Genomic DNA, 23,415 nt, shown 5'->3' with positions numbered 1-23,415 from the left:
GATTGTAATGTTAACGATTATTCGTTTTTGAACTTTAATTAGATAAGAAAATCGTCTGACGACAATGTGATGCAATACACGAAATCTTAAATGTTGTTTTTTTCTGATATTGATTACAAGTTCGGAAACTATGGGCGTTAGCTGTTTGAAGTAGTGGGGTGGTTCGTTTGGAACACGTGTTGTTTTGTTGCTAAAAATTCGGGTGGACCCCCATCCCAGACCTAATAACAATTGTGCCGGTAGTCCGGTACGTACACTCAGTGCTTTTCCAAAGTTGAGCTTTCGACCGCGCCACCTTAAATTATTATTTTGTAAAATTAAAACATAAAACGTTTATAAAATAGATTTCAAAGTTAAAATTGGCATTTGTTCTTTTTTTTCGGAAAATCATTTATTTTATGTAAAGCTGTGTTAAATATTTATCCTTTTTTAATTACTTCAGATGAATTATTCTTATAGATTTTACCATGTACTATTTTTTCAATGCGACTTTTAACTTATTTTTACAAATAATAACAAATGTTTTAAAAATATACAATTTATACTGTCATAGATTTAAATACTGTATCTACGATAAGCCAATGACAATATTAAGTATAGTCCACATACTTTATCAAATATAACTCCATTGTGTTTTTAAGTACTGATACTTATCCTTGTATAAATACATCACATTGATTCTATACACCTGGTTTTTGATTTATCCATATAAAAATAATTTTTTTTAAGTATTTCGCATCAGTAATATCTATATATGTAGTATGAATCTCACTTTTTCCTTCTAAATTAGAACTCCCTCTCTTGGTATGTTTAGGTTGTATAATGTATATTATGTTATAATATTATGTTCTAATCTTATACAAATAATATTATGTTGTGCCTATATCATTAAAAAAAAATGTAATTGCAAAGTTAATAACTATTAACTAATACTATTATCTATCTTTTGTATAGTAATAATTTTAATGAAATACTTTATACTTTAGTTACTCATCAAGTCCATTATTATGTATCTTATGCTTGAACTTACTTTCTAACATCTAGATGTGTATAAACAATAAAAACAAAGACCATTTACATAATATAATAATTATTGATTAAATAATATATCATAATATTTATTTATATGGGTCTGCTTTAGATCGATACCCAAAATAAAAAACAAAAACAAAATATGTTTGAAAAGTTTAGATAAATATAAAATTACATTATTAAAACAACAAAAAAAGTATGCAATTTCATACTGTCATAGGTTTAAATACTGTATTTTCAATAAGCTTCAACAAATCAATGACATATGGTCTGGCTTTCACATCTTTTATCAAACATAACTCCATTGTTTGCTTAAGTACTGATGGTATACCTTGAGTAAATACTTTACTATGACTGGGAAAATTAATATTTTGCTTAGATTCAGCAATGGACTGCAACTTTTGCCAGGTGTTTGTTAAATGTGAATATGGAGTCTTACCATAAATTAGACTATATAATATACATCCCAATGACCATACATCTGATTTTTGGTTGATCTAGATAAAAATCAATTCTTTAAAATATTTTTCATTGTTGTTAACTATATAGTTTCCATCTTACTTTATGTCCTTCAAAATTAGAGCCCCCACTTCTTATACACTCTGGACTCATATAGTTCCAAGTTCCAGTAGTTACATCCTTCAATACACTTGTCATGTCACCCTGTATTTTTGATGCAATACCAAAGTCTATTAATTTTAAACGACCACTAACTAATAGGAAATTTGCAGGTTTGAGATCTGAATGAATAACACCTATAAAAAATCAAAACGAAAGTAGATGATTTTAAAATTATTATATCACAACTTATTTTAAAATTAAATGATTATTGTTTTTCTATAAATGTTTTATTGGTCTATTTATTCGTATGATCTATACATTTAATAATTTTTTTATAAATGGCTCAAACTATACTCTTGTTTTAAAAGAGAAGGCACAATTTTTGAGCATAGTCAATGACGGTTTATGTGACGAGACCCCTATTTTCTCTTTTCACCAGATTTTATTTTAGCACCAACAATGGTCTTAGAACTTCAGGTATGCACTGAAGTTGCAGAAGTTTAATATATACACATTGGGTAGGTATTAGGTGGAGAATGTGCACTATCGAACAAAAACTGGTCGCTACATTGTCTTTTGTTTTGGGACAGAGTATATCATAAACAAATTTATGATCAAGAAATATTAGAAGTAGATTAGGACTTAAATTATATATTTTTTCTATGCCTTAGTACTCATAGTAATTTGTGAACCAATTAACTTTTTTTGGTTTTAATTATTATAATTTGTGATTAAAAGTGTGAAAATATTGTTAAAATAAAATATAATAATTTTATAATAAGTATTTAAACTTAATATTAAAAATAAAAGTTATTAACATTTTTAGTTATAAAATTTCCATTTAACACATACAAATATAATTTGATGGTATCTATAAACAGATTGTAGTAAAAATATTATAACATTTTATTTATTATTTTTAATTATTATTGCTTACCTTTAGCATGTATTTCATTAACAGTGGTTAACATTTCTGTCCAATAGTACATAATCATGTGAACTGACATATTTTTTGTACTACGGATGAGTTTTGAAAGATCTGTATCACCTTTTTCCATTACCATGTAAAGAATCTTTTCTTTGATAGTATACTGACTAGAGTAATTAATTTGTAAGTAGTTATTTAAATTTAATTTAGTTTATAAATTACAGTTACTGAATTATAAGATAAAAAAAAAAAAAATAGTAAAATAATAATTTACCTGTCAAATAAACGAATAACACTTTCACAATCTTGCAAATTTTGTAACAAACTGACTTCATTTAAGTATCCTTTGGCTATAATATTTTCAACTTCTGATAAGTCAACTTTTTTTATTGCCATTACTTGATTAGTTTCTGGATGTAAGACCTAATCACATAAAACAATTAATTAATAAAATATTAACAAAACAAAGAACAGATAAGATACCTCATACACAATACTAGATCCGCCATGTCCCAGCGTGTTAAGAATACTATACTTGATTCCTTTAACAGATATAAAGTTTTCATGGGCACATTTAATACACAAACTACCATGTAAATTAATTGATTGTTTAAGCTCTTCATCTTGAACAAACACAACTGGAGTAATACACGTAGAAGATTGAGTATGGACAACAGAATTATTACTTTTAGTTATATGAGTTAGTTCTTCTGGTGTAGTATGTCCAGGATGAGCCTCTAAAGGTTGGCATTCTGATTGTTCTGTCGACAAGGAAGAATCAACTAAAGAATTAGAACTGTTTTTAGAAAAAGGCGAAAATAATGATTTTGGTATGGAAGTTGTTTCTCTGATACTATGATACACACTAGTATCATAATTGAACTTAGATGTTTCAGGAGAAGTATAACATGTATCATCATTTAAGACAACTGGCAATTTGTTTGCAATTCCATTAACATTTTCTTCTATAGTAAATGAAGAAGAAGCAGTATTAATATTACTTTGAGTTAAAATCCTAGATTCTAGTTTCAGTTCTTCTTTTGAGTGTTTTGGTAAATTTTCTTTGTTATTATATAATGACCGCTTGGTACTTAATGGAAGAGCTGGTTTAAAATTTAATTTACGAACAGTATTTCTGTTTAAGTTGGTAAATGTATCACTTGGAGTTTCTATATTGCTATGATTTTGAGCTTTAATTACTGGACGAACAAATGGAGTATCTTGAACTAAATCAAGTTTTTCAAAAGAATTAACTAATTTTTTAGGGGTCTGTACTTGAAATGAACTTCCCAAATCTGCGTCTGCTGTTTTATTTTCAAATAATGCCCGATTTTCATTATTATGTTTTAAAGATCTGGCTTTTTGTCCTAAGCGACTAAAATAAATAATAAAATAATAAGAATATAAATAATAATTAAAAATGTTTTAAATTTCTAACTGATAAATAAAAATTTCACAGTACCTATATAAAACATAAATATTACAAATAATTGATTTAGAAATGCATTTTGATAATAATCATAGGCGTGCACACAGGGTATGCAGGGTATGCCTGCAAATACTATCTTATTATATAGTATTAAAATGTTTTTTAGTTTTAAATTTTCTCGTGACCAGCAAATGAATTATACAGACGTAACAACTTTATAAATATATGTTAAAAGTCAATATAATATATACTAAATCTTTAAGAAATAATACATTTTCTTTTAATAAATATAATTCAAATTTCAAACTACTTATTTTTACAATGCATTGTTTAATATTCTACTGTAAAATTATGTGTGGTTTTAAATTCTGAGAGAGCAAAGAAGGTATAAGTAGTATATTTGAAAAAACTTAGATTGTAAATTGAGTCCTATATGTGGTAAAAGAAAATGTTTAAGAGGATGCCACACCCTCATATGTTGTCTCTGTCGTACAAGTGTGTAGTATACCAAATTTTTACGCTCAGCAGATCACGTTTATTTCCGTTAGCTCAAAATGTAGAGGGCATTGACCTATTATAAAAAATAAAGGCAAGATTATTATCTAGGGCAGCGTTTCCCAAACCATGGGTCGCGGTTACGATTACAGTTATTTTAGTCGTAAATTGATAAATAGTATAAATAACTAGTATTGTAGAATAAATGATGTAAAGTTATTATGATAATGGATTTTTTTTTTATCTTATCGGTAAATGTGCTAATGACTAGTGACTAGTCGATGCGATCAGTCTCGGTCGTTTGTCCATAATCCATAATATGCAGTTGAGCAACGAGCGGTACATCGAGACTACGAAAAGTTAAGTTTTTGTATTTTTTTATAATTTATTTTTTATTTATTTATTAATTAAGTTATTATTATTCAGTATATTGTATTTTATAAAAAAACTCAATGATAAAATGGATTATAGTAAAAATCTTATTTATTTAAGGCATACTTTTTTTTAAGGGGCGGGGGGTCACGTACCTAATAAAGATTAAATGTATGGGTCGCCATTGCAAAAAGGTTGGGAAACACTGATCTAGGGCATATCATAGGATTTTTTATTATATTTTACTTTTAAAGCGAATTATGAGTATTTTTAGATATACAATCAATTTACAATTTTAAAATGTTTAATACTCGCTTTAAAATCAAAATTAAAGTCAATGAGATGCTCTAGATAATAATTTTGCCTTTAATTTATATAATAGGTCAATTCACTAAATTTTAAACTAATGGAGATATACATGATCTGCTGATCGTAAAATTTGATATGCTATGCGCTTGTTCGACAGAGACAAAACATGTGGGTGTGGCGTTCACTTATCGGCTCAGAATTGTTTTTTAGAATAAATTATTTATTCTTTCTTTAAATCCAATAAAATTATGTTGAGTATCTTAGGTGCAATATAGGTTAGGTGATTTTTTTTTTTTTGGGCTAATTGTCTTATTGCCTAAACCTGTGAATAAAGTCTGCGCATGCCTATGATAATAATTAATAATTATTATAAACAATTAATAGTTCGGTATATTATTGACTAAAAACACATATTTCTAAATTGAGGGTAGGCAGTAAAAGATATATTAATATGCATGATAATTATACTTTGTTAGAATTCAAGAACTTTTTTTTAATGAATGTTTTTGATTATTATTAAATATTAGGTATATTACAAAAGCTAAATTTATAATAATTTTAAATATGTATAACAGATTAAAGAAACCAAAATAAGAAAAATAGAGGTTCAAATAAGAAAAACATCAAGCGGCGACAGAATTTTGTTTGGATTGGCCAGTCCAACGACATCAATAAAATCAGTTTTTGTTGTCAGATTTTGTTTCCAATCATCAGCGTAAATTAATAAATTGCCTGGAGATCAAAGGTTATCACACATAATGTTAACCACTTGTCCACTACTTCTCTACGTACTCCAACATTTTTAATGAAATTAATGATATAAAAAGACAATAATTTTTAAAAATAGTGAAGAGGTTAAATCCACAAATATTAAAACCTAAGTAGTTAATAAAAAGAATAGCAATATAAAGCATGTTTTATGGCCTACAGGTAATGTTAATAATTGGATAATGTAGGTAAGGCAGGTACCTAATTATTTATTTGTAAGTTGAAAATGTATTGGGAAAAATATTTGTTTAAAAATTCAATAAATCGGCTAAAACTTAGGTACCTATACAAGAAAAGTAAATTCACCAACATACAATAGACCTGAATACCTCTTAATACATAAATAATATATTCAAGAAATATTTATCAATAAAGACACTCACATACCTTGTGATTGGTTTTTTAGGCCTAGAATATTTTAGTTGTAATAAAGGACATGTAATATAATTGTCAGTTTCTCCATCGTTTTCTTCGATGTTATTATTGTAGAATTTTGATCCCATATTACGGTTCATCATAATTCTCATTTAGTTGAAAAATGATATTCACTAATATAGTTTCGTTAACATTTTGAAAATGGAAAAATACCTTAAAAATATATTAAACGATATAATTTAAAAGCCAATAATTTGAATAAATAAATGAGACAGATAGCTAAGAACTAATAAATTGACGAGTAAATTGAGTAATATGATATTACGATATATATGTATTATATGTAATATTATACGGTAATATTAATAATATAATTTAATACACATTACACAATAATACAATATCAATCATCAATGATTAAGAAAAAGAAATGATAAATTGATAAATGATAGGTAAATGATTATTATTTAGAGTTTAGCTTTATTCAGTGGTGGCCTTCACTCATCATCATTTAACTTTTATTAAATATAATAACTTACGGTATAAGATTATGCACACAAAATACACGATTATAAGATCAGTAATTAATATTCAGTATTGTACTATGGTGTGATTACGAGAATTATTCAGAATATACTTTAGGTTATAATCACAGAATAATAATATTGGTTATAATATTGTAAAAAAAAAATAGTCAATTTCATTTCAGGGATTTTACCACTGATATCTATAAGGACGGAATAAAATTAGATTTTACCTTGAAAGGGGATTCACATCTCGTCATTTCGTGTTGTGTCGTGCTTGACCATTTTGTACACCGTGTCGTGTGTTTTCTACGTTTTTTTCACGTACCTACCAATGTTACCAATATGTTTATTTATCAAGTTTATGATATTCCGCGGGCTTTTTTAATCTATACATAAATATGAAATATAACAATATGAAGTTTAAACTTATATTAATAATACCTTTTTGTTAATGACAATAATAACATTTAGTTATAACTATACAATTAAAGTTTTTAACATATTGAATTAATCTATAAATACTCAACAATATTGACCAACAGTTGTATAATAGAGCAGTTTATGAATATAACTGTAAAGTGCAGTGGAGTAAAGTTTGTATGATTTCTTGTTTATTGTTTTTACTTGAAGAGATTTCATCAAACGCTAATAGAAAGTAATTATTGATTTACCAAAATCTTTATTGACTGTAGGTAGATCGGTAGATGATTTTCAATTTTATTATGTGATTCTAGTTTCTTTAATACATAATAAATAGGTAGTATACAAATTACAAATAGTATATTTAATATTATATATGAATGTAGGTGCGGGGATGTGAGTGGGCCACATGGCCTAGTTAAAGTTTTCTAATATGTGTAATGTGTATGAATTGTTTATAATCCAGATGGCGGATATGTCCTTTACTTTGTGAACGTTTAGTTCATAGCCATTATTCCACAATGTTAAGTGAACATCAACTATTCAATTCTGACCTCTTTTTCAATTTTACAAGAATGTCATCATCAACTTTTGAAGAGCTTTTAATGCTGGTACGACAACATCTGGAATGTAAGGTTACTAGAATTGATATACTAAATGAAGGAGAAATGTTAGCAATGACACTGGGGTAAGTACCTATTACACAAATATAGAGGTGGACTGGCCAGGTGGGACAATGGTAATAGTCTTACTAGGCCGCAGGCTTTCTAAGACCGACTGGACCTAACCATGTAAATTTTAAGCTTAAACTAAAATAAAATAATAATGATTATCAAAATTCAAAATAAATCTTTATGTATACCTATTAAAAATTATAATGTATAATTTAAAATAGTTATAAATTCAAGTTGTCATTAATCAACAATAAAGAAAATATAAATTAAATTCAGCCTAGTTTAGTGGTACTTCTATTTAAAACTTAGGTATATCATATTTATTTAATTAGGGATAAATTTGTTTAAATTTTAGGGTGATCAAACAAGTACGGCTGCATGCAGAGAATTTATTGCTATTTAATGTTTTTAATATTATTGACAACTTTAATTATAATTATATTGGATTTAAATACTTATTATTCCTTAATAAATAGACCAAAAAACAGTTCTTGTGGCTTAAATAGAGGGGTGAATGGTGATAGGATACCTATTAATTTCTATATAATAATATTCTAAAGTATCTATTCTTCTAAGTATATGCAAATCAATAAAACATTTAAATTTTCAAGTTTTTTGTGCCACTTCACAAATATAACTTTACAAAATATTGATACCTATATATATTTATTTATTTTAATTTTAAACAATAGATATCTATAGCTACAGCTGAAAACATGACTGATTTTCGTGTGGGGAAATCAACAGTCTCCAAAATAGTATTATAATGTTATAACGTTTTGTGGAATAGGTACATTTAAAGATGATGTAAGTTCAACATATAGAATGAGTTGTTTTCAAATATATTATGTACATATAAGTTACTTTCATATAACTTTCTCTACATATAATCGTTTGCAATCATTTAAATTTTTTGGAGATAGAAAAAAAAATTATTTTGAAAACCAAAAATATGTTTCCAGGTATTGTTCACTCCTAATGAAGATGGGTAGATTAAAATTGTAGATGATTTTGAAAGTAAATGGCAAATGCCTTATTGTGAGGGAGCTCTTGATGTGAAACATATTGTCTACCAATTATGTAACTCATAAATACGAGTATAAATGCAAGTATTTTCAATTTATTTATATTATAGGCTTTTCCAAAGAGAGGTTCAGTTAACTTTAACTACAAAGTGATTCACAGCACAATTCAGTGGCGTGTAACCTAGGGTCCAAGTGTTGCTCAAGCAACACCTTAAATATGGGTGAGAGGATGGGTACTAGGTGGGTATTGCTAGAAGGACAATATTATTACAATAATAAACTAATTAAGTGTTTATAGAAAAATACAATATAAATATAATTATAGTATTTGAGTAGTGAGTAGTGTCATAGTGAGTACCTACTTATATATGGCTATATAGGTACCTATAGTTTTATTATTAAGAGGACATCTAACCTGCATGTGTTGTCTCCGTCTTACACACGTACGACATAGGAAATGTTCAGAACAATAGTAGGTACCTATCTCATATAATTTTTAAGTTATAACCAGGGTTCAGATTTTATAGCATTTGCTATTTATTATAGGATAGAGATAAAAATAGCAGAGTGGGCTGTAAATTTGTTTGATGCACCACGGACTAATATGAAATTTTATTTTGCTATTTTTTGCATATTTGAAGAATTTTAGAATTTTAGTGCTACTTTTAAAGTTTTGGTGCCATGTTTTGCTAATATTCTTAATTCAACGCTTTATTTTATAATTTTCATAAATCTCGTGACAAATGGTAATCATTAATGCGAATCAATAAGAATTGAAATTTTATTCTTATTTACTCAGATAATTTTGAAGAATAGTTGCGTACAAACGATGTCATAATTCAAGGTATCAATAGTTAATCAGTACATACAAATTTTTTTAAACTGCATACGGAGATTTTAGTTTTTTTTTTATAAATATATGATAAATTGAATAAAATTTTGATTTGTATTTATTTCTATTTGTTGCTATTTTTGATTTTTTTAGGGAATATTTATAGAGCATATTTTACGGTTTTTTTTTATCATATTATAGCGCATATTTTAGGATTTTTGATGCTATAAAATCCAAACCCTGATAATAAACATAATATACAAATTCGACATCTAAAATAACTTAAAGAAACAAAAAAAAAAAGCTAAAATAAATTGATTTACTTGGAATAAGAATAGCGTGAGTCTAATTTATATATATAAAAATTAAATTTCTATCTCCTACCTTATGAAAAAAGAAGTATTTGCTTTAAAACCCTAGCCCTACTTATTATAATTGTCATGACCTTACGATTAACAATATTATTATGCTACGAAGATGTGTTAAGTGAGATTGTGGTGACACATGATTGGCATATTGGTGGCTTTTGCCGTAGATAATTAATTAATTATAATAAATAACAAATTTGTAATTAATTATTAGTTTTGTATTCGGAGAAAACTTTTGACTTGGAATTTTACAAACTAGCTGTCGCCCGACATGGTCGGTACAGAAAATTAATGTGTACACTGTATAAATTAATTTTAACTTTAAAAAGCAGTAATCACATTTATTTAATAGTTCATAAAGAAGTATATTTTATTAAAAATATGCATGTGCTTCTAACATTTAAACACCATCTTAAATATTCTTAATCGATAATCAAATAAATAAATTAAAAAAAAATAATTAAAATAATACCAAGGTACCTACTTTATTTTGTTATACATAATTTTAATTTAAAGTTATGCATTATTTCGGTATAGTTATCTCATTTAATTATTGCCTGATGCCCTGCAATGAACAGATTGTATACAAGGGCATCGTTGATACAAAAGTAGTATTATAATATATACCTAGGTATCTATGGATTTTTCTTATTGATTTAGTACAATATGATCCATGGCGATTGTCAAAGTCGTTGCGGAGGATGCAGTCTATTAAAGATTCTAACATTTCAATTAGATAGCAAAGTAGACATGAACGAAAAACATCCTGTTTTCCGTTTAATCTTTTTTTTCATAAATCACTTTATTTTTAGACTTCAAATCAGCAGTATCTGATGCGTTTCTATTTCAGCGTAAGAGTGCATACACGTCGCGTACTCTAACAAATCCCAAAATAATTGATATTTAAGGTAAGTTTGTTTTAATACCAATTCTTTTGCGGCTTAATATTATAAAAGAATTGAGGTACACGTTTGTACACTTCTACAATGGTGATGTTTGCAAAGAGTTCTTCACCTATGCATTTGAAACTAAAAACTACAATAGGCACTTTAAACATACTTTATATTGTGACTTTTTCAAATATAATAAAATATTCCCTTGAACCCAAAAAGTCAGACTTATTATGGCCTTTTACAGCTTTTTAAGTAAATGCAAGACTGTCATATTTTGATAAGTGGCTGTATTGCATACAGAAATTGATTTTCAGACATAACAAAATATGACAGTATTGAATTTAAGCTATGTTTATTTTTGTGTCATATATCCAATTATGGCAGTATTGAACTTTAAATTATTAATGAATAATAAGATATTATTAACTGTTAGTTTTTTTGAAATTTGATTAAAATTATTGTTGTGTTATAATTTATAATTGTACAGGTAATATATATAAGGATGAAAATTAATCATTTAATAGTTGTAGGTATGTAATCAATATCTTTAAAAATAATTACTATAAAACACTTAATGAAAAATAAAATACTATTTCCTCTCTTTAAGTCAATAAGCTTATTTTTATGTATCAAAGTAACAAATAATATGACAAATTAAAAAAAAATATATTCTAAACTGATAATGACTATAACATTATCAAATGCTTTTGAACAACAAGAGTACAAGACTATAACATTATGTACAAATTTGAATAATTTATTATTATTTTAATAATATAGGTAGGTAATACTTGTTTGAAATACAATGTAAAAAAAAAAGTTACTCATTATAATTATCATGACCTTATGTTTAATAATACCTATGGCTTTGAAAATAATTAAATAATAAGTCTAATTTAATTATATAAATTAATCACTATCTTCATAGTTTTTTATTATTATTATTATTTTATTAGTATTTGTTATAAGTATTATCAATTTAAAATATTTTTAAGTTTTTATAAAAATGATAATAAGTATCTGGAATAAGTTTTACTTTGCGCAATAAAATTAAATATTTTTTATTTGTAAGATTCCAGGCTTTTCAATAAATGCAAATTTCATATGTAATGTATGTTTGATAATTTTATTTTTGAATTTCTATTTTTCTTTAAAACTATAATTTCTTCATAATTTGCTTGCCCATAAGTTGTTTAAATTGTTGTAAAAACAATTTTTCAGGGAAATCTTTTTTAACTTTAATTAATTAATTTAATATCTCTCTATAAAACCATTTGACCGATAGTATTTTTATTAAAGTTGTTACAAAAATCTTTACTATGACACCTTGTTCTAGTTAAAATGTCATCAAATTCTGATTTTAGACTTTTCTTATGATGTTCCTGGGCTTTTGTTTTCCTTCCAGTCCTTGTCTTTAATACTATTATCAAAATTTTCATTATCTAAATCTGTAAACAGAATACAAACTGAGCTGTAACATAAAGTTCATATAAACACGAGATCATTGAGATCAACATAAAATTATTATTTATTATTATAGAGTCAGTTATTTAATCACATTAAGTTTCCATTGGCACCTACTAGCTCAATGAAATTTTGTGAACTTTCATTTGATTTGTTTGAATGTGTCATGTGTGGTTTTCAATGGTAAATCGTCTAAAAAAATATTATAATAATATAGCTTGTAAAAAATTGCTACTTTGTAGCTGCTAAGTACTTAATTACTGTTCTCAGTTCTCATATTCATGTACTTATCACTGAAGGTGTAGTATTTAACCATCCAATATTACTTTATTTGTAATATTAAATTCTGAATTTTTAATAGCTGTTAATATTTTCATATAACAATAACACAATTAAATTAAAATTTATGGTTGATTAGGTTTTGTACATTAGAAATTATCAGAAAATGATTAATATAATGAATTGCATTCAGTATTTATTAGGGTATATAATATTATACAAAATATATACAATAAGCCAACAACTGACATAGATTAATATATTATTACCTATTTATACATTATATTTTTAATTAATATTGCTTAAAAGTTAAACCATTTAAAATTAAATTAAATTTTTACAGATTTATAGGTAAACAATTTTATATATATATTTTTTTTAATGAGCATATTCACATCGACAACAAAGGCCATTAGTTACACTTATTTACAATAATGATATAATATAATATGTAGGTACTGATACAATGGTAAGTTATTTAATTAGGATAAAACATTTATTTTTTATATAAGATTGAACAATTTTGATTTTCTTAAAAAATTAATTATGTCTAGGTTTTTTCATGAATAGGTTATTTTATATTTTACGTAGGTACCTAATTCAATAATTTATTAAAATTGCATTTATTATTTATATTCTAAAAAAACACAATACCTATATCAAAAATTAATAAATAATAAATTGGAATAATATTTTTAAAAATTATCGAAGTAAAATAAATAAACATTAATACAAGTAATTATAATTAATCTTTACGTTATTAAAATAAAAACGAACCGGTAGGTAGGTGTCCAAGTTTTACTAGATAACTTGTTGTGGTTAGTGAACTAGTGAAGAAATAATAAGATCTTGAATAAAATATTCAAAAAAAATAAATTAACACATTATAACTAGGTAGGGAAGATAAAAATTAAACATTAATCGGATTATTTTAGATATATAATACCTGTAATTCATAAAAGAAGCATGATCGTAATCAATAAACAAACAAAAATAGGCTAAGAAAAATAATATATTATATTATAATTTCAATTTAAAATTACAAATATTTTTTGGTTATTGTTGTATCACATTTAATTATTTAAATAAACATTATTCATAAACGTGAACCTCCTTGGTAATAGAAGTTTTATTGAAATATTACACATCTTTGGATTTATCCTATTAGCGTAACATAATATAATCTGTGGCAATTGTCTTTTCAGAATCAGAAGTGGCAGTCGATTAAAGATTCTAAAATTATAATTTCAATGAGCACTAGAGCAAACATGAACTAAAAATATTCTGTATTCCGTATAATTTTAATTTCATAATTAATAATTTTTTCAGACTTTAATTAAGTACCTGATGCGTTCTTACCTCGGTATCGGAGTGTACCCATACACGTCTCGGATTTAACCAAAACCCCGAAAAAGAGTCGATGTTTGAGGTAAGTTTATTTTCATATTCTTTTGAGGCTTGAATCTTATGTTAGGCTTTAAAAAAATATTTAACGTCACGAAAAATATATTCCCAAGTTCCGAGTATCGTTGATGCATATTTTATTTCTAAACGCGAAATTAAGAAATACGCGAGATCGAATAATATAAACGCGCTGCGTCGTTTTTCAGGTTGCCAGACGTATAATAATTATAATTTCATAATTATAACCTAGGTATGTGTTTGTAATCGACATTTTTCAATTTTTGTTTAGTTAGTTAATTGTAATATCCGTTTTAACTGATAACTTCAGTATCCAAAACTCATAGGGATCAATTTTAATTCGTAAATGTTAATTTGTTCCAAATCCAACGTAAGAAGTCAGGAATTTAGAATAAAATATATTTTATTTCGATAAATTATGTATATTATAGATATTTATAGTTATTTATAACCTTTATTCTTTATCTTATATCTAATATCATAGGTACTTATTAAGTTATTACATTGTAGGTACACCTATAAAGCCCTATTAACTAAAGGCTAAAAGAATTGATCACTGAGAGGTGAACTAAGCGGTTATGAAAAATATATTATAACTTAGTTATCATACATATAATAAATATCTGTTAAAATAGTGTATCTACCTAATACATACACACAGGAGTTTATTATTTTCTTCAAAATTTTACAGTCATTATTTATAATGAAGTTACGTAAGGTTAGGTAAATAAACAAACTCTAATTTATTGCAATCGAATTTTTATTCATTTTATAAAACTCAATCTTTCAAAAATGATTATAGAATAATAATTATAATATTCATGAATTCTTGAAATAAAATAAATAAACAAACTATAATACGCAATAATAATTAAAGTTTGTATAAAAAATTATTAAAATAAAAATGAATCGGTACTAGAGTTTTAGTACCTAGCGTAGTAGCCATACAGTAGGTATAATGTTTTTATAGTCATATAAAATTAATAAGTTCTTGAATAAAATAATCAAAACACTTAATAACATTAAACGGATTGTTTAGCTATATTTTATCTGTAATGATAAAAAAAAGTGGGTAAGTGGATGTCGCTCTGCGTAGGTACAGGTTAGGGGTGGTGTGGACCTCTGACAAATTGAGTACAACAATACTGACAAGTTGTTTAAATTTGAATGCAATGATAGGTATCATTGTATATGAAAAACGATTTTGAACGGAGATGATTTGTCAGTCTAGGATATATTATATTTAAATATTATCATATATTCTATTTTGAAACAAATATTTTATTTTTCAATTAAGACGCATTTTGCATAAGGCATGGTTAATAAATTTTTCCAAAAACATTGCATGTAGTTATCATAATTCATAATACCTTGTATTATCATAGATATACATATTATACCTGGTTTGAGGATAAATCGTTTTCATTACGCGATTTCATAAAAATTTATACTCAAACGCTCAAAACATTTTTCATATAATGACGCATCAAATTTTCTCTATAGCTATTTGAAACACAACTTACGGAAAACTTAGTGTTAAATTTTATAACCTTAGATATAAATACAAACAATATTATGGATTTTGAACTACAAAATAACAAATATTGCAAATATTCACGGTTTTGACGAATTTTTGTCAATATTTGAAATTCAAATGCTAATAAAAATTTAATTTGAATTTCCGGTTGACATTTTTTTTTGTGATAAAGATTGACAAATTTGTAAGGAATCTTGTATTAAATTTTCAAATCTTAGATTTAAACAGAACATTTTTATGAACTTCTAGCTTAAAACAACTTGCGAATTTTTGTGATTTTTACGTATTTTGTCAAAATTCAAAATTTGAATGCTTATAAAAAAATTGTGACTATGAATTTATTTTTATTTTTCAACTGCTATTGTAACAATATGTCGAGAGCCTTGTATTAAATTTTCTAGCTTTTCAAAATTTCACGTATCTATGTTCATTCGTTTTAAAGTTATATAAAAAATCAAAATCGATTTTGTCGAAAACTGATTGTACGTAAAATTTCCTGTTTTTCATTAATTTTTAATTTGTTTATCCCGATTATTTAGAAAAATATTAAGAATTTGTATTTTTGATCCCCCAAAATATCAACTAGATTCACTTTCTGATTTGCCCCAAAACGTAATGACAAACACAAAAAAAAAAATGGTTTTGACGAATTTTTGTCAATATTTGAACTTCAATTACTAATAATAAAAAAAAATTGTGCCTAGGTATTCTTATAATTTTTTAATCACTATAAGAATAACCTATGAGAAATGTTATATTAAAATTTCAAGTATTTTGATAGGGGCAAAAAAATTTTATCAACACTTAAAAAAAAAAATTTTCAGTAAAATTGAAAATTTCAGTTATCTATAAATATCTCAAAAAAATCAAAATATTTTGAAAATTAAATTGTGTAAAGAAAATGCCAATCTAAATAACTGGTAAAATTTTCAAGTATTTACGACTTATACTTTTTGAATAATAACAAATATTTAAAATCGTTTGAGGATAAATCGTTATCGTTACGCTATTTCGTAAAAATTTAAAATTCAAACGCACTTAAAATTTTTCCTATAATGATGCTTCGAGTTTTCTCTATAGCTACTTGAGGGAAAACGTATGTAAAACTTAGTGTTGTATTTTTAATCCTTAGTTATAATCACAAACATTTTTTGATTTTTCAACTTCAAAATTGCTTGCAAATTTTCATGTTTTTGACAGATTTCGTAAAAATTTGAATTATAAACACTTATAAAAAAAATTGTGCTGATGTATTCTTATAATTTTTTAATCACTATAAGAATAACTTATGGGAAACTTTGTATTCAATTTTCAAGTTTTTTTATAGGGCCAAAAAATTTTATCGACACTTAAAAATAAAATTTTCAGAAAAATCTAAAATTTCAGTGGTCTATTAATAACTCTAAAATTAAACTGTATATATAAGTATTATGTCGCATCCACTTAGTGTAATCGTGTTTTTCATGAAATGGATCCATTTCATGAACTACAATCATATCGTGTAAGTCAAATTTTAGTTCATGAAATGGGCATATATTTTATCCATTTCATGAAATGAAAACTCTTATTTTACATTTTGTGCAATATTTTAAATTAATTACATCAATAGATAACTTTTTGTGAAATTGAAATCTTTAAATTTAAAAAAATTCTAAAATCTCTAAATTCAACCTCAGTTAAAAAAATGTAATTGCAGTTATTGTTAATCAGAACAAAAATATACTTCACCAACTCGGAACTCAATATGGTTTAGTAAAAGAGTGGTACAATTCAGCAAGTTTGAAACCCGTGACATTTAATTTTTTTTAAACTACTGAAGTTAATAATGATAAAGAACTCACATTATGTGAAACAGTTTCTCATATTTCTGGGGGACAAGGTTTTTGAAGTTGTACTTGTAAACGCAAATGTGAATCAAAACGATGTGCTTGATTTAAAGCTTCTGTAAAGTGTAACAGTCGTTGCCATAACACTAATATTTGTAAAAATAAGTAATAATTTATTATTTATATAAATAATATTATTATGATGATTATTATAATTATTTATATTTATATAATTTATAATTTATTTTTATTTTTATTATTAGTATAAATAATTATAATAATGTAATAGATTAAAAAGTATAAACTTAATTTAAACTGAGTTAATTTTTCATAACAAATCGGAGTTAATTAATATACCTACCTAATATGTAGTATTTAAAGATTTCAATTTCACGAAAAATGAGCTATTATTGATGTAATTAATTTAAAATATTACACAAAGTGTAAAATAAGAGTTTTCATTTCATGAAATGGATAAAATATATGTCCATTTCATGAACTAAAATTTGACTTACACGATATGATTGTAGTTCATGAAATGGATATCCATTTCATGAAAAATATGATTACACTAAGTGGATGCGACATATAGATTACACTAACATAAACATTTGGTGAAAATTTCAAGTATTTACAGTGATTAGTTTTTGAATTACAACCATATAAAAAAATCGATTTGATCGAAAACTGGTTTTGCGTTAAAATTCCGTTTTTCTGTCATTTTTTTTTTGTTTTTCTCGATTTTTTGAAAACTGTTGGAAAATTTTTACTTTTGACCTCTATAATGCACCAAGGATATTCACTTTTATATCGGAAACCACCCCCAACGTTTGAAGTTGAAGCATTATTTCGACTAGTTATGTTGTACAGACACAAAAAACACACACATACCATTGTAAAATCAATACATTCATCACTTCGTTCAGAATCTAAAATGAATCGGTCAGAAAATATTGTTGAATATTTTATTGAAATTTCAGAGATGGTATTCGTCAGTGAAGATTTGCCAACTAAATATCATATTCGTTGTGAAGCCTGTGTGAAATGTATTAACAATGTTTCAAAGATGAAGTTTTATAGTAGATTCAGATATTAGGTAAGTGATTTTCTATTTTTCAGTAGGTTTATTTTTATTTTATTAATTTATTAATTGATCAGGGGATAGATTACTTGCAATTTTTAAATTATTCGTTTTGTAACCACTGGTATAACACTATTCAAGTTATCAATAAAATCATGATAAAAATTAGGAAATTGGTCAGGTATAATATTTAAAATTTTTTTTTTTTAATAATTTCCTCAATGATATTTAAATATTTTCACCAATTATCAGGTACGATGACCTGTAGGTACTATAGGGACTGGGAGTGTGAGAGTGGGGGCAGAGTAGGATAAAGAGATAGGGTGGTGAGAGAGAGACAGAGAGAGAGAGAGAGAGATAGTGAGGAGTAGTGTAGAGAGATGGTAGAGAAGCAGAAGAAAAATCGAGAGAAAAAGGGTGAGAAAGAAAAGGAGGGATAGTAAGAGAGATAGATAGTGTGAGGTAAGGTTAGATTAGGTTAGGTTAGGTAAGGTAGGTACTATAGTGACTTTTAAAGAGAGGGCGTGAGAAGGATAGTGTGAGAGTGAGTGAGAGAGGTAGATAGGATGAAGGATAAGGAGATAAAGTGAATGAGAGGGTGCAAGTGTGAGAAAAACGGGTAGAGGGGGAATGTCAGACGAGTAAGTGTGAGAGAGATAGGTGAGGGGGATGGTGTGAAATTGATAGGGTGAGAAAGAGGTAGTGTCAAAGGGAGATGATAAGGTTAGGTGGGGAAACAGAACAAAAAGCGAGAGAGAATTGTGAGAGGTTGTGAGAGACAGTGAGATAGGTGAAGGGGAGGGCGTGATAGGGATAGGAAGAAAGAGGGGTAGTGGCAGAGAGAGAGGATTAGGTTAGGGGGGGGGAAGGGAGATAGTTAGGTAGAATAGTTATGTTAACAATTCTGAATATGTAGGAAAGGATCTTAATTGCAAAGGTCACTCGACCCTTTGAGTGATACTACCAGGTTAGGTAAGGTTTACAACCTTCGACTTATGGGATAGAATAAAAAGAGAAGGTTGGTTAGGCCGATTAAGAGGATGTCAGTGGGATTTTTTTTCTCCGACTCATGCGCGATATATCAAATTTTTTGTTCACAATAATCTTAATAATTTCTAAAATTAGAGAAAAATGAATGGTTAGATTTTTATCTAGGGCATATCATAGGGTTATTATACTTTAATTATTAAGTGAGTTATGAGTATTTTAAAGTATTCATAACTCGCTTCAAATATAGCCTATAAGATTCTCTAGGTATTAATCATAAGTATCTTAAAATTTTAAAAGAGGCCATTTCTTTCTAATTTTAGAAATTATTATGATTATAGTGAACGTAATATTTGCTATGTTGTGCGTGGGTCAGAGAGAAAAAAAAGAAATGCACTGACATTCTCTTAAGTGTTATCAAGTCAAAAAAGCTCTTGATTGTTGATTGTTTACATTATTATAAGTCTTGTAAAAAGTATGACTTTGCCATTACATATTTTGTTAAAATATCACATCAATCAAATGAATATTATCTTTAAAATAACAAATTTTATTTTTACATACAAATTTACAATTTCATTAAACATATTATTGTTAATAGTCTTATTATGAAAAGTATTGTAATGCTCAATAAAAAAAAGTATTAGAGTTGTGGCTTGATAAGTAAAAAAATTTAAATACTATAAATTCTCATTTAAAAAATATTCATCTTAGGCTTCAATTTCAAAATAAAATATTTGAACACTTTTGTTTAATATTACTTTACAAGATTGTACTATGGTTGTGATTAAAAAAATAAAATTGAATGTAGGCATGATTGGAAGTAAAAGTTATAATTAATAACTGTAGAGCTAGGACTTATAAGTACTTACTAATAATTCATCAAATATATGCAGTTAGATATGCCTTAAAAAAAATTACATTCTTTTATTACACTATAAAAATTACTTAATTAAATATTTTATGCATTTTATCATATGCTTATATAATTATATATATATATATATAATATATATATATATACCGTGAGTCCCACAAAACAGGGTAGGTACACTTTATCACTCATTAGTTTTTGATTTTGGTTTTATCAAGGCATTTTGTTGTTGCGATTGAATGTTGAAATGTTACGTCTTCTTTAAATTTATTATCTTTAGGGTTTTTTTTTTTTAAATTCATTTTTATGCTGTATATGCGAGATAAATTGAGTAAGATTGGTGAAGATGCCTTTTAATATTTGTATATTATGTTGTTATTGTTGTCTATATTTATGATGAAGTTAGCATCTAGCGTTTCCTGGCATAATTATTTATCGTAGAAATGTCTTCTCTTGATAACTTGTAGGTATTTTTATGAAGTACCTACTTAATATGTATGAGATTGGATATTAGAATCTCTAATGTATTTTTTTTATTTGATGTTTTGTTGTCTTTTTCTTTAGACTTTTGGAATATTTGCTTGATTGTGGCAATAGTGTTCAATGACATTATTGATTTGGTAAATTATTGAAAATTAGAATTTTGTTTTTGTAGTCCAATGTAGTTTAGTGTGATCAGATGAGCCCTTCCTTGTATAAGGATTTCATGATTATGATCTGGAATCTGAATGGATAATCCATTTAATTTCTTGTAGCTTACATTTATTTATTTTTATAAATTAAAAATTTTTATTTTATTGTTTTTGAACATTGATTTGTTATTAGATTATTAGTATTATTTTTATAGGTAGGTACCTATAGTCTTGTAGAAATCTGTAAATTGTGACATTTTAATTGGTTATTATGTTAAATTTGTATTTTTGTTGTATGGTTAACTTGTAATAATATGATTTTATTCTTCTAACATGAATGATGTTTTCAGTTAGTTTTTTATGGAAGATTAATTTTTCTTTATAATTTAATTCTGATATTTATTTATGATTTTTAAATTATTTTAAATTGGCCTCTGTATATTTGTGCTAATTTAGGCGTTTTGCCTATTTGTGAAAATGGAAATTTTATCAATTCTTAGTCACCTGGATTAAAGCTTACTATTCCGTGACTTTTGTCTAAATAATTTTTTTGTTTAATTTGTGCCATTTTTTTACTATTTGTGGAATTTCATTTCTTATTTCGTTTAGTTCCTTGAATAATATTTATATGTTGTAAGGCATGCTTTTTCTGGTATTAGTATAATATCTATTGGAAAATAAGTTTCAAAATCACGCATTAGGAAAAAAAATGCTATAATCGGTATAATATGGTGTGCATCGTTGATAATATAATATGTTATATATTATGACAAGTTGTCGTGATTTCTTTAATATATTTTTATTTATATTTTCTTTTGGTTCATTAATCACTTTTGTTGTAAATGCAAAATTGATCTTTGGAATTTGATGGATTTATGTCGTACATTCGTACTTAATTAAGTGATTTGTCGATTACAATGTTTTTATCGTTTGTATTTAAATATGTTATTGTATTATAGCCCGTCTGATACTCTGTTTTCTTTACCATTTTTATGTGATGTATCAAAGGTGAAATCTTATAGTTCGATATTATTTTTGAAAAAGAAACATTTGTTTGATATTATTGAAAAATTAATTTCGTCCATGATTATGAACACTTATGTTAAGTAAACTTTGTTGTTTGTTTCAGTTATTTGATCATTGTTGTTATCTCTGGACATTAATTTTTTTATCATTATTTTTTTTCTTTTGTATTTAAATCAGAATTATTTGTTAAAAGTCGGCTATGGATTATATTCCCGATAATCTGCTATGGATTATGTTTTATTTATTATAAGTCATCGTTTGGACTATAATCTTAATTTTATTTGAATCTTAACGACTATGTGTTTAATTAATTTATAAAAAATGTATTAATCTTCTTTGGATTATATTATTTTATTAATTATTATTCAACGCTTTGACTATAATTTTAATTTTATTTGATATTATATTAATATATTTATTTGATCTTTATTTATTATTAGTCATCATTTGGACCATAATATAGTTATAATATATTTTTATGTTATTTGAATCTAAACATCTCTGCGTTTAATTAATTTATAAAAAATGTTTAAATTTTCTTTGGATTATATTTTATTTATTATTAGTCGTCGTTTGGACTATAACTTTAATTTTATTTGAATCTAAACATCTCTGTGTTTTATTCTTTTATAAAAAATGTGTTAATCTTTGGATTATATTTTATTTATTATTATTCAACGCTTTGACTATAATTTTAATTTTATTTGATATTATATTAATATATTTATTTATCTTTATTTATTATTAGTCTTCATTTGGACTATAATATAGTTATAATGTATTTTTATTTTATTTTAATCTAAACATCTCTGTGTTATTTATACTTCTTAGTTTTTTAGGTTGGTCTCCAGTAAATTTGGTTTTTTTTATAGTGTACAACAGAATAATTTTTTTTTAAATTATTGAAAATTAAATTTTTTTTTTTTGGAGTCCGACATACTAGATTGGTGTGATCAGATGAGCCCTTCCTTGTATGAGAATTTCATGATATCCAAAAATGATATTTAAAGTAGGGATTTCCATTTAAAAAGAATGAAGAAATACATGACTTATAAGAATTTTAAGTCATATAGGAATTTATGATTGATTTGTCTAGTTTAATGTGCAACAAACAGAATTAAAGATATTTACAGGTTAATGAGCAATAAAGTGTACTCTGTTATTTGAGACACATGATATATTGTATATATTTAAAAAAAAAATTAAAATGCTAGTAAAAATTTCATATTTAATATAATTATATTTCGATCCATAAAATTATTTACCTAAGTGCTTGATT

The 23,415-nt window shown here is 25.6% G+C and overlaps 2 protein-coding genes across 6 annotated transcripts in view; one reads left to right on the top strand and one right to left on the bottom strand.

The window, feature by feature from the left end:
* Positions 1-1,073: 1,073 nt before the first annotated feature.
* LOC149056123 (uncharacterized) lies at positions 1,074-7,104 on the bottom strand. 5 transcript variants are annotated; one of them, XM_089225587.1, is made up of 8 exons: positions 6,809-7,002; positions 6,282-6,482; positions 3,208-3,896; positions 3,005-3,063; positions 2,796-2,944; positions 2,531-2,688; positions 1,594-1,787; positions 1,074-1,529 (listed from the first exon to the last, which is right to left on the bottom strand). In XM_089225587.1, the coding sequence occupies exons 2-8, from the start codon at positions 6,419-6,421 to the stop codon at positions 1,239-1,241; spliced, it is 1,680 nt and encodes a 559-aa protein (XP_089081713.1). In that variant the 5' UTR covers positions 6,422-6,482; positions 6,809-7,002; the 3' UTR covers positions 1,074-1,238. The 5 variants fall into 5 exon arrangements, with proteins under 5 accessions (XP_089081713.1, XP_089081712.1, XP_089081710.1 ...); XM_089225586.1 differs by having other exon boundaries at positions 3,005-3,144; positions 6,809-7,001; XM_089225584.1 differs by lacking the exon at positions 6,809-7,002 and adding an exon at positions 7,027-7,104 and having other exon boundaries at positions 3,005-3,896.
* Positions 4,512-23,415, top strand: part of LOC107166827 (discoidin domain-containing receptor 2-like) — a 323,537-nt gene continuing 304,633 nt past the window's right edge. Inside the window, exons 1-6 of the mRNA XM_089225581.1 lie at positions 4,512-4,804; positions 5,702-5,871; positions 7,683-7,904; positions 10,928-11,023; positions 14,081-14,180; positions 18,517-18,632. The gene's annotated coding sequence lies outside the window, so the exon portion shown is untranslated. The remainder of the gene's footprint in view (positions 4,805-5,701; positions 5,872-7,682; positions 7,905-10,927; positions 11,024-14,080; positions 14,181-18,516; positions 18,633-23,415) is intronic.

The sequence above is a fragment of the Diuraphis noxia genome, unplaced genomic scaffold, assembly GCF_037042655.1.
Source record: "Diuraphis noxia isolate RWA-SAM2 unplaced genomic scaffold, SU_Dnox_SAM2 contig0004, whole genome shotgun sequence".
NCBI lineage: Eukaryota > Metazoa > Arthropoda > Insecta > Hemiptera > Aphididae > Diuraphis > Diuraphis noxia.
Note: the sequence above shows the minus strand (reverse complement) of the source record. Positions and strands in the feature narration are given on the sequence as shown.